Raw genomic sequence first — 14,241 nt, forward strand, 5'->3', positions numbered from 1 at the left:
TATGCCAGTTTTCCGGTTGCACACATAATTACGATGGACAAGGTGTGGACTGTGTGTGAGCAGAAGGCGGTATGTTCTCACAGAGGATACCACACCAGGAAGTGCTAAACCTCCCATCCTCTGATCTGGACACACTAGATCACTTCATATCGTAAGAAGGGGAGCAGTCAGTACCACAGGAAATGTTGAAAGAGTATGTCCTCCTATCTTACTACAGTATAGTGACAGAACTGTTCTGTGATTATTGTAGCTGTTGGTCTCAATGTAGTTAGTTACAAACTGTACCACAGGTATGGAGACATGAGAACAAGCAGAACTGCTAACAAGTACTTATCATGCCTTCCTGGTCCACCTCTTTCCAAAAAAAATAATCTGGAAATTCTCCCAATAGAGCACACTGGCAAACCACAGCAAAGTAACAAATATATTGAGCTCATCAGCAAGTGACAGAATCTCTAGGGGCCCAAAGGAAACAAGGTCTGAAAACCATAGTCGAAAGCTAAATCTGTACCCTTGACAAGTCTTGATAACAAAGAAGCTTTTCTTTCAAAGCCACTGGGTGACATCAGACAAGGTCAGGCCATGTAAGCTGAAGACCTTAAGCTGAGATCACAGAAACAGTGAGAGAGTGAGCCAGAAAAATCCTGCCTAGCAGCAGAGCAGGACAAGGAAACGGCCTCAGGTGCTCTGGAGACACACATGGATTCTAGGGTCATAATTACTGGTACTTTCCGAGAAGCATTTCATGGAAGTTAGAGAAGGCCCTTCATCAGTGCTCATGGGCATCTTGTGTAAGGAAAGCAAACATCTTTCATATAAAGCCCAGGAGAATGCAAGCTCACAGTCAGACATCAGGAAAAAGGAAAGATACCAGTAGCTATAATTGAGTTAGTAGAAATATCACACAGAAAACATCAGACATCCAAGAGCTTCAGATCCTGATTTATTTATTTTTTTTCAGATAACTGATATGTCCAAGAACTGAAGAATGAGAAGGCACAAACCAGTTGTTCAAATTTTGAACAAATTATGCCACTTTCTAAATACACCTACTTCAAAATACACAAAGAAGCTGGGTGTGGTGGCACACGCCTTTAATCCCAGCACTCGGGAGGCAGAGGTAGGAGGATTGCTGAGAGTTCCAAGGCCACCCTGAGACTACATAATGAATTCCAGGTCAGCCTGAGCCAGAGTAAGACCCTATCTCGAAAAAAAGAAAAAATCACAAAGAAATCATCTCATATTTGATAAGTATGAAGTATGAAGAATTACATGATTTCATCTAGGCCCCACAGTTTGTATCAGGCTGAAGGAGTAATTCCTTTAGGTTTTTTGACTTTACATCTAGGACTTTGACTTCTAAGGGTCTTACCCAACAATTTAGTTGGCTAGTTGCTTAGTTCAATTCCTGGTACCGCATAAAAAATGATGCAATATTTGCCTAATAACCTATATGCATTCTCTTCATTTTAAACCCTTTAGATTACTCACAGTATCTAACATAATATGAACATTATGCAAAGAGCTGTCATACCACACTGTTTAGGGGAAAATGTCTACATTTTCAGAACAGACATAGCATCTACATGTACCAAGTGTGCACATACAGTGGGCTGACCACTCTGGCATCCTATTTTCCTTTGCATTCTTGGTGCAGTTCCAATCCAACACGTTCAGAAAGGAGTTAATCCCCTGTGGTATTATCTGAGCTCATACATGTACAATTTGAATTAATGTTGAAATATCTCCTTCATCCCCAAAGCCAGATTTTCAAAGAATTCCAAAATAAACAGCATAACAGCTCAGTCACTTTTATTCAGGTTTTGCTTTTTCTTGTCAACTTTGTCCCTGAGCCACAACAATACTTTCATGGTGCTCCAGGTTTCAGAGAAAATGGTTCACATCTAACGTGAGTGTTCTCCGGCACTATTATTCAAAGCATGCCTTTAACTGTCAGTGCTGCTGGAGAAGCTATTAGAAATGGTCACTATCAAGCTGGGCACGGTGGCGCACGCCTTAAATCCCAGCACTTGGGAGGCCGAGGTAGGAGGATCACTGTGAGTTCGAGTCCACCCTGAGACTAGACAGAGAACTTCAGGTCAGCCTGAGCTAAAGTTGAGACCCTACTTCAAAACAAACAAACAACAAAAAAAACACAACCAAACAAACAGACACTATCAAACTCCCACCTAGGCCTGCTCAAACAATGACAGCAAACATGTTTAGTAAGATGCTAAGGTCACTTGTTACGCAAGAAAACATTATCACAGGACCAGACTTTTCTTAGTCACATACCATACAATCACCAGTTTATCGTGTCATCCAAAACAGCTTACAGAGCCAGGTGTGGTGGTGAACACCTTTAATCTCAGTACTCAGGAGGCAGAGATAGGAGAATCACTGTGAGTTTAAGACCACCCACCAGAGACTACATAATGAATTCCAGTTCAGTCTGGACTAGAAGAGCAAAACCCTACCTTGAAAAACCAAAATAAATAAAAAAGAACCAAAACAGCTACAGATCCTTCTGGGTAATAATGCTCTACTGCAAGCCAAACATTAAATGATACTTGCTCCTCATCAAATATGAACTTCACACTAAAGGTTAGAAACCTACCTCTTATCAAAAAATGTTGAATTCTCTTTCCTCTTGGTGAATCCAGTTGGTAGAAGTTTTAAGTTAATACCTTGCCTTCGGGCACGATTTTTCATAAAGTACATCTAACAACAAAGCCATACAAGTTAGTTAATTTTAAAATGACTTACATTTCAGAAGTGAATCAAACTACATTCCATAGGTTAAGTTTTCCTGATCATTTATGTCTTACAAAGAGCTCTAAGCAAAATCACAGTAACTCTTCATAACAACACTGGAAAATTATTGACATCACCCTCACATTTTAGCACTAAGAATTTCTGAGGTTACAATCGTAGATCTGTACTTAAGAGACAAAACCTGTACTCAAACATAGGTCAGTCAAATTCACAAGTTTCAGAACTTAAGACTTCTTACCATATGTTCAATAAGCAGAGAATTTCATGCGGATTTTTCATTTTGCTTCTTTTTTACACATAACTGGACCCAGATGGCAATGGTATCATAAAGTTCTACATCCTAAGACAGACTAAATGGTTGAATCTTCATCATGTCCTTAGAGGGAACACCTGAATCAGAGGGAATGTCTGAATCACAGGGCCCTGGAAAAGGATTGATGAAGACTAACCTTAATCTTTTGTCTCTCTCTCTCTCCCCTGTCCTCTTCTCGCTCTCTTTTATATTACCTATCTTTTTCTCCTTCTTGTCCTTGGCGTTGGCCTGTAACTCCCAGTACCAGCATTGGGTTCATATCCACAATGAGCTGTTGACAAGCGAGACCTATTACGGGGCTGGAGAGATGGCTTAGCGGTTAAGGGCTTGCCTGTGAAGCCTAAGGACCCAAATTCGAGGCTCGATTCCCCAAGACCCACGTAAGCCATATGCACAAGGGGGCACATGCATCTGGAGTTCATTTGCAGTGGCTGGAGGCCCTGGCCCGCCCATTCTCTCTCTCTCTATATATATTTGCCTCTTTCTCTCTCTCTCTGTGTCTGTCACTCTCAAATAAATAAACAAAATAAAAATAAAGACCCATTACTATGAGATATTATTTACAATTATAGAAGTTGTCAACAAAAAAAAATATTAAAAAAAAGAGACCTACAAGGTTTCCCAAAAGAAGACAGATTTGTCAGAGTACTTGATGACCCATCAAAGGTCAGTGGTAAGACCCTACTGCTGAAGACACCATATGCTGTTGGTATGGAACATGGAGTGACATGGCTGGAATCCTGAAGAGTGTCAGTCCCCACACAGTTAGCTCATCTAGTGCCAGAAGGCACTACATGAGCGACTGTGGGAAAATGACCAGCATCGGTCCAAGCATCTCGTGATCTAAGCTATTTAGCAGCAAATAACCTGACAATAGTGCACTAGTGGAGCACAGCCATGGTGGGTAACCGACTGCTCCACTCAGTGGAACAAACACATAGCTGGAGCTGGGAAACAAGTCAGAACCATATCCAAAATACGAGCCCGCTCTCCATTATCAGGCTCCCACCATAAAAGGGCCTACACCTATTAAATTCTCTCTATAAAATAATAATGGCTATCCCATTTATCTGGTGTTGACTTCACTCTCTGTTGGTAGAATTTGCTTCTCTTTTTCAGATGGACACAGATCCTGAGGAGACAATCAGCCCATAACACCTCAACAGGGCCCTAGCTGAAACCAAGAGTAATTGGGGAAATGAGCAAAAGTGCTGCTTTCTTGGTGAACCAGCTCAAGAGTGAAGGAGATAGACACAGAGAACACTCAACTCCTACCAAACCAGAGATCCAGAGGCTCCCAAGACCTCATCACTGAAGTAGACCTAAAACAAACCCAACATGGCTCAGGGAAATTTGCAGAAGAGGGGGCGGAAAGATTGTTAGAGCCACATGTTAGAACATTATGCATAGAGACATTGCCTCTTCCCCATAACTGATGGCTAACACCACAATGCACAACCCACATTCCCCAACGAGGAGGGTCCCTGTGGAAGAGGGAGGACAGGGAGGAGGCTAAGGATGGTATCTACATAGTTGTATACAGTATACACACAATGTACATGACTAATAAAAACATAGCAAAAAAAAATTTACTTTTATTTATTAGAGACAGAGAGGGAGAGAAGGGAGGAGGGAGGGAGGGAGGGAGGGGAGACAGGCACAACTGGGCCTCTAGCCAACAAGACGCATGGGGCTGCCATGTGCATCTGGCTTAGGTGGGATCTAGGGAATCAAACCTGGGTCCTTACAAGACTTCTCAGGCAAGTGCCTAAACCACTAAGCCATTTCTCCAGCCCTCTTTCCCATTTTTTAGTGTAGCATGTGTGGTATATGAAAGTATGCATGAAAATGCGTTCGCCATATACACACATGTGAGGCCACAGGAAACTGCTCTTCTGCCTTATCTCCTTCAGACAGAGTCTCACTGAACCTGGAGCTCTGGCAATCCTGTCTCCACCTCACTCAGGGCTGGGGTTGCAGGCACGTGCAGCCACGCCTGAATCAAATTCTGGTCCTCATGCTTGCGTGGACAGTGCTGCCAACTGAATCACTGCCCCAGCCAAGAGTTCTCTTTTTCTTAGGCGTTTATGTCATAGTTAGCTGTATTCTGCTGATGTTATTATTAGGCAGGTAGCTCATGCAAAGAAAAAACACAGCACTACAAGGCCTAACTAGTCATTGTTGTGAAAAAAATAGGGCAGAAAAATACCTAGCTGTGGGCTGGAGGGATGGCTTAGTGATTAAGGTGTTCACCTACAAAGCCTAATAATCCAACTCTATAATGTAGCTATATCTGCTCCATCTTACAAAGGTGAACTAAGCTAAGAAATAGAGCCTAAGGCATACTGTGTAGTAAGCTGCTAAGAAAAAACACTGAGGGGCTGGAGAGATAGCTCAGCAGTTAAAGGCATTTGCCTGCAAAGCCTAATGAACTGAGTTTGAATTCCCCAGTACCCACATAAAGCCAGAGTTCATTTGTAGTGTCTGTAGGCCCTGGCATATAACCATTCTTTCTCTCTCTTTGAAAATTATATGTATGTATGTATGTATGTATGTATGTATGTATGCATGCATGCATGCATGCATGCATGCGTGTGTGCCTGCTTGCCTATCTATCTATCATCTATCATCTATCTATCTATCTATCTATCTATGTAAAAAACCTACTAAAAATGAAAGACCAACCTCAATCCCTCTAAGTATATGAGCAAAAGGTTAATGTAGAAAGTATTATCTACTGATGATTCTATTGAGTCAAAGTGGGGAAAAGAACATTCAATGAAAGGACAAAGTATAAATCAAGTTTTCTGGTTGCACGAATGGGAATCTAGAATTTGCAGTGCAATGTTGGATAACCAAGTCATAAGCCAACAGAAAGGAGGGGTTAGCAATCACTGGCTAATGACAAAAAAATTCTATGTAATTTTGTAAGTCAGCAGACTTTGGTTTTAGTAACAGCAGTAATTACAAGGACAACCCCCACACCCTACTAAAAACATGTAAGGATGCTAGATAATGGGGTAAATGTACATGTATATGTGCATAGATATGTATTCAAGACTTGGCAAAAAATTAGGCTAATATTTAATGAAAAGTGAAAACCAAGAAAAGCAGTGAAAGCACTCCAGTAAACAAGATGCTGTTATTCTCTGCTAATTGTAACAAATACAGACTTCTCTTTTCATCCACCCCAGTAAGAGGGTCAGATCAGACCCAGTAATTTACTGGACCATAGAATTATACAACCTCAGCATAAAGAAAAGCTAGAAATAAGCTCTATCCTCAGAACATGCTAGCAAATGTGTACTGTAATTGCACCAGAAGAAGATGGCAACAACAACAAAAAAAATGCCATTAAGAGATGTGACCATGGGCCACCCTTTGCTCAGAGTATGCATTTTCTAAAATAATGTTTATTATTACTGAAATCCCAGCCAGGTGTGGTGGTGCACACCTTTAATCCCTGTTAGGAGGCAAAGATAGGAGGATTGCTGTGGGACAGCCTGAGATTGCATAGTGAATTCCTGGTCAGCCTGTGCTAGAGAAAGATCCTACCTTGAAAAACAAATAAACAAACAAACAAAAAATCACTGAAATTCCAAAGTCCACAAACAAGAATGGATTACCTATACGGTTTTATGATAGAAACTGCAGGGATGAAACTACATCAGTACAGGGTAAAATAAAATGGTAGAAAGGAATTTCTGTGAAGATATAAATGTCTTAATTCTAGGCCTAGGTGGTAGTTAGACGTTTGGTATATAACGAATTTCAGACACACATGCCACTGTGGGTACTGGGAACTGAACCTGGGTCCTGAGGCTTTGCAGGCAGGCACCGTAAGTGCTAAGCCATTTCTCCAGCCCCCATTTTATGGATTTTTAAAATATGCATGCTATGTTTTATAACAATAAGAAAAAAGTTTTTAAGTACAATATTTACGATATGTAATTTAACCTGAGGAAAAAATAAAAGTTGCTACCTAATAATAATTTCTGAAATATGTAATATATCTGTACCAACTAGACCAATAAAGCATTTAAAAGGTATCAGAATTTTTATAATTCCAATGTAAAAATTGGCCTCTGAAAAATGAATGAAATTCTGTAGTGTGATAACCATGACATTAATGAATGTCTAGAAAAAAAAGTTATAAAATATCTCAAATATGTAAGCTTTAACTGTTTATAGAATGAAAAAGGGATGTAAGAGTGAAATAAAAATTAAGTTTATAGAACATTGAATCCTGTTAGCTTATTGGCCAAAACTGGACTTTCATCACTTTCTGATGATTTAACAGTGTAGGCAAGTCACTGCTACCTCACATGGAGCACAGGGCATAGCATGGCAACCGTTCTCCATGCCACTCACCTTCCCTTTGGCACCTGGGTGTCAACAAGCCAGGAGGAGTGATCTTGTCAACAGCAAGCATGCTCAGCTCCCTCCCTCCCTGGTTTCTGTGTTTACTTAGACTACATGAGGAACCCATAAGCACAACTCCTATCCAATGTTCTCTTCCTCACTCACTATACCGTAATCCCTTTCGCAATGAATTCTTCAAACATGCCAACCTTGTTCCTGATTCTGGTGTTTTTATTCAGTATCTTTTGAGACAGTGTTTTGTGACGTATTTCCCCAAGTGCTGAGACTATAGCTTTGTGTCACTGGTGTTTTTGTCTCTATCTAGAAACAAATGAGCACAGGAATCTTTCCTATCAGTGAGAATACGCTTGTACACCATCTCTGAGATGCTTGACTACTGAATAAATGGAAACAGTATTCTGACACAAACACTATTTTCATTTCCTTTTACAAAAAGAATTTTATTTATTTGAGTGAGAGAGAAAGATGGAGAGAGAGAGACAGAGAGAAGAAAAGAGAGAAAGAGAACGGGCATGTCAGGGCCTCTAGCCACTGTATGTTAACTCTAGATGCATGGAGCACCTCAAACATCTGGCTAATATGGGTACTGGGGAATTCAACCTGGGTCCTTAGGCTTTGCAGGCAAGCACCTGAACCACTAAGCCATCTCTTCTACTCTATGTTCGTTTTCTTTAATCTCCTTAGTCTTTACTCCCTATATGCACTTGAATCTATATGAAGTTATGTAAGTTGTCCTCCACACCTTGTTATCCACTAATCTCATTGTTTCCCACAATACAAACCCCACAGCCCTTGACTATTGTTGTATCACCAGTAGCCAGAGCCCCAGATCATCATAGCCACTTAATAAAGTTGGTACATAAAAAATTTAGAAGGATTAAAATACTTACATGTTTATTGCTTATTGGTTTTTTCAAGAAAACATCTCTAGAAATATGGTCTGCTGTTCTTGCCACATCTTCCAAAAACCGGTAATCTAATGAATTTCACAGGAGAAAAATAAACAAGTGGCATACACCAGTCACCAAGGAGTACTGATCTGCTGCGTATAAAACGGCTTACCACTCAGGAGGTTCATTTCAGTAAATTGCTGTATTGAAACATATGCAGTTTTATCTCGAACTCCATTACACGTCAGTTCTGCTTTGTGTTTCTTTACACAGGGTAAACTGAGGAGACAAGAGGAAGTTGTTTCACAGTCTGAAGTTAGAAGGGCTGATATACAGATAGTGTGACGAGGACGTTACTTATTTACCTGCAGGAATATCGCATACAACGTGGACACCTGTATTTCGCTTCTTCAGTCCCACAAGTTTCACACCTGTAAAAGTACACATTGAAATTATTAAATTATCAGAAATTAACTACTTATCTACTTATAAATTTGAATGCTGATTTATTTACTTTTTGTAATTTGCAAGCCAAAAAATAACTATCAGTTATAAAATAACTGATAACTACTTGTCACTGAGAATTCTTCCCTACGGGTTGGGGATGCTCAATGGTTAAGGACTCTTGTTTGAAAGCCTACAGGCCTGAGTTCAATTCTCCAGTACCCACAAAAAGCCAGATGCACAAAGTGGCCCATGCATCTGGAGGCCCTAGTGTCCCTCTCTCTCTCATTTCATAAATTAATAAAAATGTGAAAAAAGAGAAAATTCTTCTCTTTATGAAAGTGTTTCTAAATGACATTGGAAATGTTAGTAAAATGCAACTCAAGAAATCATGTATTAAAAAGTAAGCATTTTATTTTGATTTGTTTCTACTTCAATTAGAGAATAAGTAATACTTTTAACTTATTTCTGGTAATCTGGTAACAGATGTGTGAATGTGAAAACAGAGATGCCAGAAAAAGAACACAGCATGAGACCCAGCCAAACTTAAAAGATGGTGGAAATATCTTTTTTTTTCCCCCTCAGCCCTACATCTAAACTAGAATGGACATCATAACAATCAGTCAAGGCATTTGCCTGCAAAGCCTAACAACTCAGGTAATTCAGTTCCTCAGTACCCACATGAAGACAGATGTACAAAGTGGGACATGCATTTGGAGTTCCTTTGTAGAGGCTGGAGGCCCTGGCACAACCATTTTCTCTCCCTCTCTCTGCTTGCAAATAAATAAATAGTATTTTCTTAAAATCTAGAAATACTAATACCCATCTTCTGTCCTGAATTACTTTAGGGCCTTGTTGTCTCACAATGAAACCAAACCACATGTAACATTCCTTGGCTCAAGTCCACGATGCTAACCCTGATTTGATTTCCCATGTTGTTACATGAACACACCAAGGAAATAGCACCCAAAGGGACAAAGTAACCAGACTGAACTCAACAGTTACACTGAAGCACGTTTCTGTATACTTTTAACTCGCTCTACTTTTCTCATCATTGGTTTTATTACACTTTTCTCCTTCTCTGAAAAGAATAGTCAGGAATATATTAGTTCTGACTCCAGGGTTAGGGAGGTGGCTCAGCAGTTACACGTGCATGCTCATAAAAGCTTGTTTGCCTGGGCTCTATTCCCCAGTATCCACATAAAGACGGATGTACAAAGTTGGACATGAGTCTGGACTTCGACTGTGGTGCCCATAATTCTCTCTTTGCTTACAAATTAAAAAAAAAAAATATGTGTGGGGGGAGGGGGGGACACAGACGGCTCAACGGTTAAAGAGCTTGCGTGCAGAGCTTAATGACCCGAGTTCAATTCCCCCAGTACCCATGAAGAGACAGATGCACAAGATGGCACATGCATCTGGAGTCTGTTTGCAGGGGCTGGAAGTCCTGACATGCCCATTCTCTCTCTCTCTGCTTGTAAATAAATTTTAAAAATGTCTCCAAAGGGTCTTGTGATGCCCAGAATGTTTACTTCCTAAAACTTGTCCATTTAAGCGTCGCTCTTTCAGTTGCACTGAACTTGTTTTTTACCACCATCATTTACATTTACTTGACAGCGACAGAGAGAGAGAGAGAGAGAGAGAGAGAGAGAGAGAGGGAGAGAGAGAGGGAGAAAATGGGTGCACCTGGGCTTCCAGCCAGTGCAAATGAACTCTAGATGCATGCACCCCCTTGTGCATCTGGCTAACGTGAGTGCTGGAGAATCGAGCGTCAAACTGGGGTCCTTAGGCTTCATAGGTAAGAGCTTAACCGCTAAGCCAAGTCTCCAGCCCCAATATTTTCTGTTGTTGTTGTTTGTTTTTGTTTGAGGCAATGTCTCACTGTAGCTCAGGCTGACCTGGAAATCACTACGTAGTCTCAGGGTGGCCTCGAACTCACCGTGATCCTCCTACCCCTGCCTCCCAAGCGCTGGGATTAAAGGTGTGCGCCACCACACCCTAACACCACCATTTCTAACCAGTCCCTGAACACCACCACTCCGACCCCAGGGGCCCGGATTTCTTCTATCTTCTTCCACCTTGTGCTATTGGAGGTTTCATTCTCTGCATGCAACAACGTAAAAAATTGTAGCTTTATTCCCCATATGAGTCTTCCACCTGCCCTACCTGGACATGGCCAGTTTCCGCTTGCAGCCCACTGGGAGATCCACCGGAGGCTCTTCTTTCACCGTTGTATCAGCCATCACTTCTCTTTTCAGGACGTCCTTCTCTTCTTTTACACACACTCCATCCATCATCTCCTCCTGCTTTATGTTCTGACCGACCAACTCCTCCTGTTTTATCTCCAAGTTACCTTCCTTCTCCTCCTTCATTTCTGGCCAGTGCGTCACCTCTTCCTTCACTTTCTCTTCCTTTACCTCGGGTTCATCCACGTCCTCTTCTTTGACCGGCACACTACTGTCCACCTCCTGCTTCACCTGCAAAATACCTTCCTTTTCATCCTTCACCTCAGGCCCCTCCTCCAGCTTCACCCGGAGGCCGTCCAACGCGCCGCCTTCCACATCCCACCAGTCCGCCGTTTCCTGCTTCACCACCGTTAGGTCCACCTCCGGCGCCCGGGGCCCACGTCCTCGCTCGGCGTCCTCCGTCCGCGTCACCCGGCTCGGCGCAAGCCCGTCCGCAGCTCCCGCGGCCTCCGGGGCGCGGGCCGTGGAGACGCCGCCGCCCTCCGCACGGGGCCACGCCCCCTCGGCGGCCCTCTGGAGACCCCCGGCCCCTTCATTTTCAGAAGCCAACTCCATCAGCTCACCTACGCGGCCACTCTGTCCTTCAATGCGCCACCGTCACCAGCAAGAAGGAAGGACCGCACGCTACACAGGCAGCTACACGTGCGAGGGAAGCAGAAGGCGCAAGCTCTGCCCGGCGCGCTCGCCCGCCCGCCGTAAAGCAACGCTTCCGCGCAGCGACGCTTTACGACACGCGGAGTCCTTTTACGGCTCTGCGGCTTTTGCGTCGGAGCTGAGAGGAGCTTGGAGAGAGGCCACGCCCGGTGAGGCTTTAACCGCGTCCTAACGCTGACAGTTTCTTCGGCTGCAAGAGTGTCCTAGGAGCTGAACCTTTCAGAAAGTCTTGAGATCAGAAGACCTACATCAGTCTGTAGTAAGAATTAAATCTAATATTGTATGAAAATAGAGGACATTTTCCCATGACCCTTCCAGCTTTGGGTTCTTCATCTCGACACTAGGGAAGGTGGTATTAGAAATGGGTGTTACTATGAAGATTATACGAACTCACGCCTGGGAATCAGCTATTAGTGACTTACACAGGCTAAATGTATGGTAGCTATTATGCTGGGACATAGGTTTCAGATAAGAAACAGGGCTTTACCGTTTTATACTCACAATTCTTTTATTAATCAGCAGCACCTCTCTTCTACCTATTTCCCATTCCTGGCAGCCTTTGGGATATTCTGATTTCCTACGAACGTGTATCCCTTCCTTCTTTCTCTCTCTTTTCCTCACTTTTTTTTGACAGGATCTCATGTTACCCAAACGGGTACTTGTTATGAAGCAAAGGATGACCTTGAACTTCTATTTCTCCTGTCTTTACAAACTCCCTACCTCCTAAGGGCTACTATTATATTAGTACACTGCTACACCCCGTTTTATTTATGGTAGCTAACCAAGGCAATCGTGCATGATAGACAAGCAGTCTACCAACTGAGCCACATAGTCTCAATCTCCTAAAAACATATATATATCTTTTCAAGACCAGAGCAAATGTTCATTGCTTAGGGATAGATTTAAATACACATACATTAAAATGAAGATGAAGTACTAATTTATTTCAAGAATGCCTAAAATTATCATCACATACTAGGCATTGGACATTTGCACTTATTTGTTGGCACGTGCCTTTAATCCACCACTTGGGAGGCAGAAGTAGGAGGATCATTGTGAGTTCATCTGTAGTGGCAAGAGGCACTAGCCTGCCCATACTCTCTTTACTCACAAATAAATAAAAATATTTTAAAAACCTGCAGATTTCAATTAAGTAGAGTTAATCAACAGTGCAAACTCAAGAAACAAGCGTAGTACCTCATTTACTAAGCAGCCTAACAGAGTTCACAGTGCAACCACTAGGGATCAAGGTGGGCACTCAGCATTGATGAAACTGGAAGCCATCTCAAAAGGTAACAGGGCCTACTTACACAAAGCCAGATATGTGGGCCTGCACTGGAATTGCTATCTCTCTTTCCATGTCAGGAAAGGCTATGTATTAGATTTGAATGACATATTCTTGGTTGGCTTTACCATTCTCAAATAAGCTGTATTTTGCTGTTGACTACTGTTGCCTTTGTTTCCTGTTTTTTAGGGCCTCTGTCTATTTCTAATGTCATTACTGGGGGCAGGATCTGACTAGGCCCCAGGATGACGTGTTACCCATTTCAGATAAGAAATCTCAACCTCCTAGTGAACAGGATTAAGTGTGTGAGGCAACACACACCCTTAAGGATTTTGGCTTTATTAGATTATCTGTGTGTTTTAAATCCCACCCTTGTATAAATACTCTGTACTGGATTTGAATTGAATATGTATACTGCTCAGTCAAATTTTAGAATTTGCCAGTAATTTGCTCCATGTAGTCTACTATACTACTTGAATAGCAGGCAAACTCACACCTAGGGGCACTTCTGCTGCTTCTGTTGTGGTTTAAGAGCTACACCTGGCACCTTATATTTCTACACTATAGATATATAAAGTCAGTGTGGTGGTTGACTCAGGTGTCCCCCATAAACTTAGATGTTCTGAATGCTAGGTTTCCAGATGATAGAGATTTGGGAATTAGCATCTCCTGGAGGGAATGTATTGTTGGGAGCAGGCTTATGGGTGTTATAGCCAGTTTCCCCATGCCAGTGTTTGGCACACTCTCCTGTTACTATGGTTCACCTTATGTTGGCCAGGGGGTGATGTCCGCCTTCTGCTCATATCTTTGTTGTCCCTGCCATTATGGAACTTCCCCTCAAGCCTGTAAACCAGAATAAACTTATTTTTTTCACCGCTAGTTGCTCTTGGTTGGGTGATTTCTACCAGAAATGCGAACCTGACTGCAACAGTCAGATTTAAATGGCTAATAACACTGAAGATAAGAAAATCCAAGCATCAAATTAGCTCAAAATGCAAAAATCTCTACATTATAATGCAAGAAACACAATAATTCAAGACAATGCAATCTTACCAAAAATTATAAGTTGACCAGAAATGACCTCCAGTGAGAGTGCTGTAGATGAAATGCTTGACAAAGATGTTTTTAAAAATGATTGTATTTGCACTCAAATAAGAATTCAAAGAAGAAAACAAATTCCTGAAGGAATCCCAAGAAAACACAAGGCACCAACTTAATGAAATGGGGCAATACAAAACATGTGTAAGGAAA

The 14,241-nt window shown here is 41.9% G+C and overlaps 1 protein-coding gene across 4 annotated transcripts in view; it reads right to left on the bottom strand.

Moving 5' to 3' along the window:
* The window catches only part of Znhit6 (zinc finger HIT-type containing 6), a 39,253-nt gene extending 27,513 nt beyond the window's left edge, over nt 1-11,740 (bottom strand). For 3 of the 4 annotated variants that reach the window (XM_004653757.3, XM_045138704.1, XM_045138705.1), the window contains exons 1-5: nt 10,972-11,606; nt 8,727-8,792; nt 8,534-8,640; nt 8,362-8,447; nt 2,618-2,721 (exon numbers count right to left, since the gene is read on the bottom strand). In XM_004653757.3, coding sequence (XP_004653814.2) covers nt 2,618-2,721; nt 8,362-8,447; nt 8,534-8,640; nt 8,727-8,792; nt 10,972-11,606 — 998 coding nt within the window. The other variant, XM_045138706.1, reaches the window with a different exon arrangement.
* Nucleotides 11,741-14,241: the final 2,501 nt, after the last annotated feature.

This window comes from Jaculus jaculus, chromosome 19 (genome assembly GCF_020740685.1).
Source record: "Jaculus jaculus isolate mJacJac1 chromosome 19, mJacJac1.mat.Y.cur, whole genome shotgun sequence".
Taxonomy (NCBI): Eukaryota; Metazoa; Chordata; class Mammalia; order Rodentia; family Dipodidae; genus Jaculus; species Jaculus jaculus.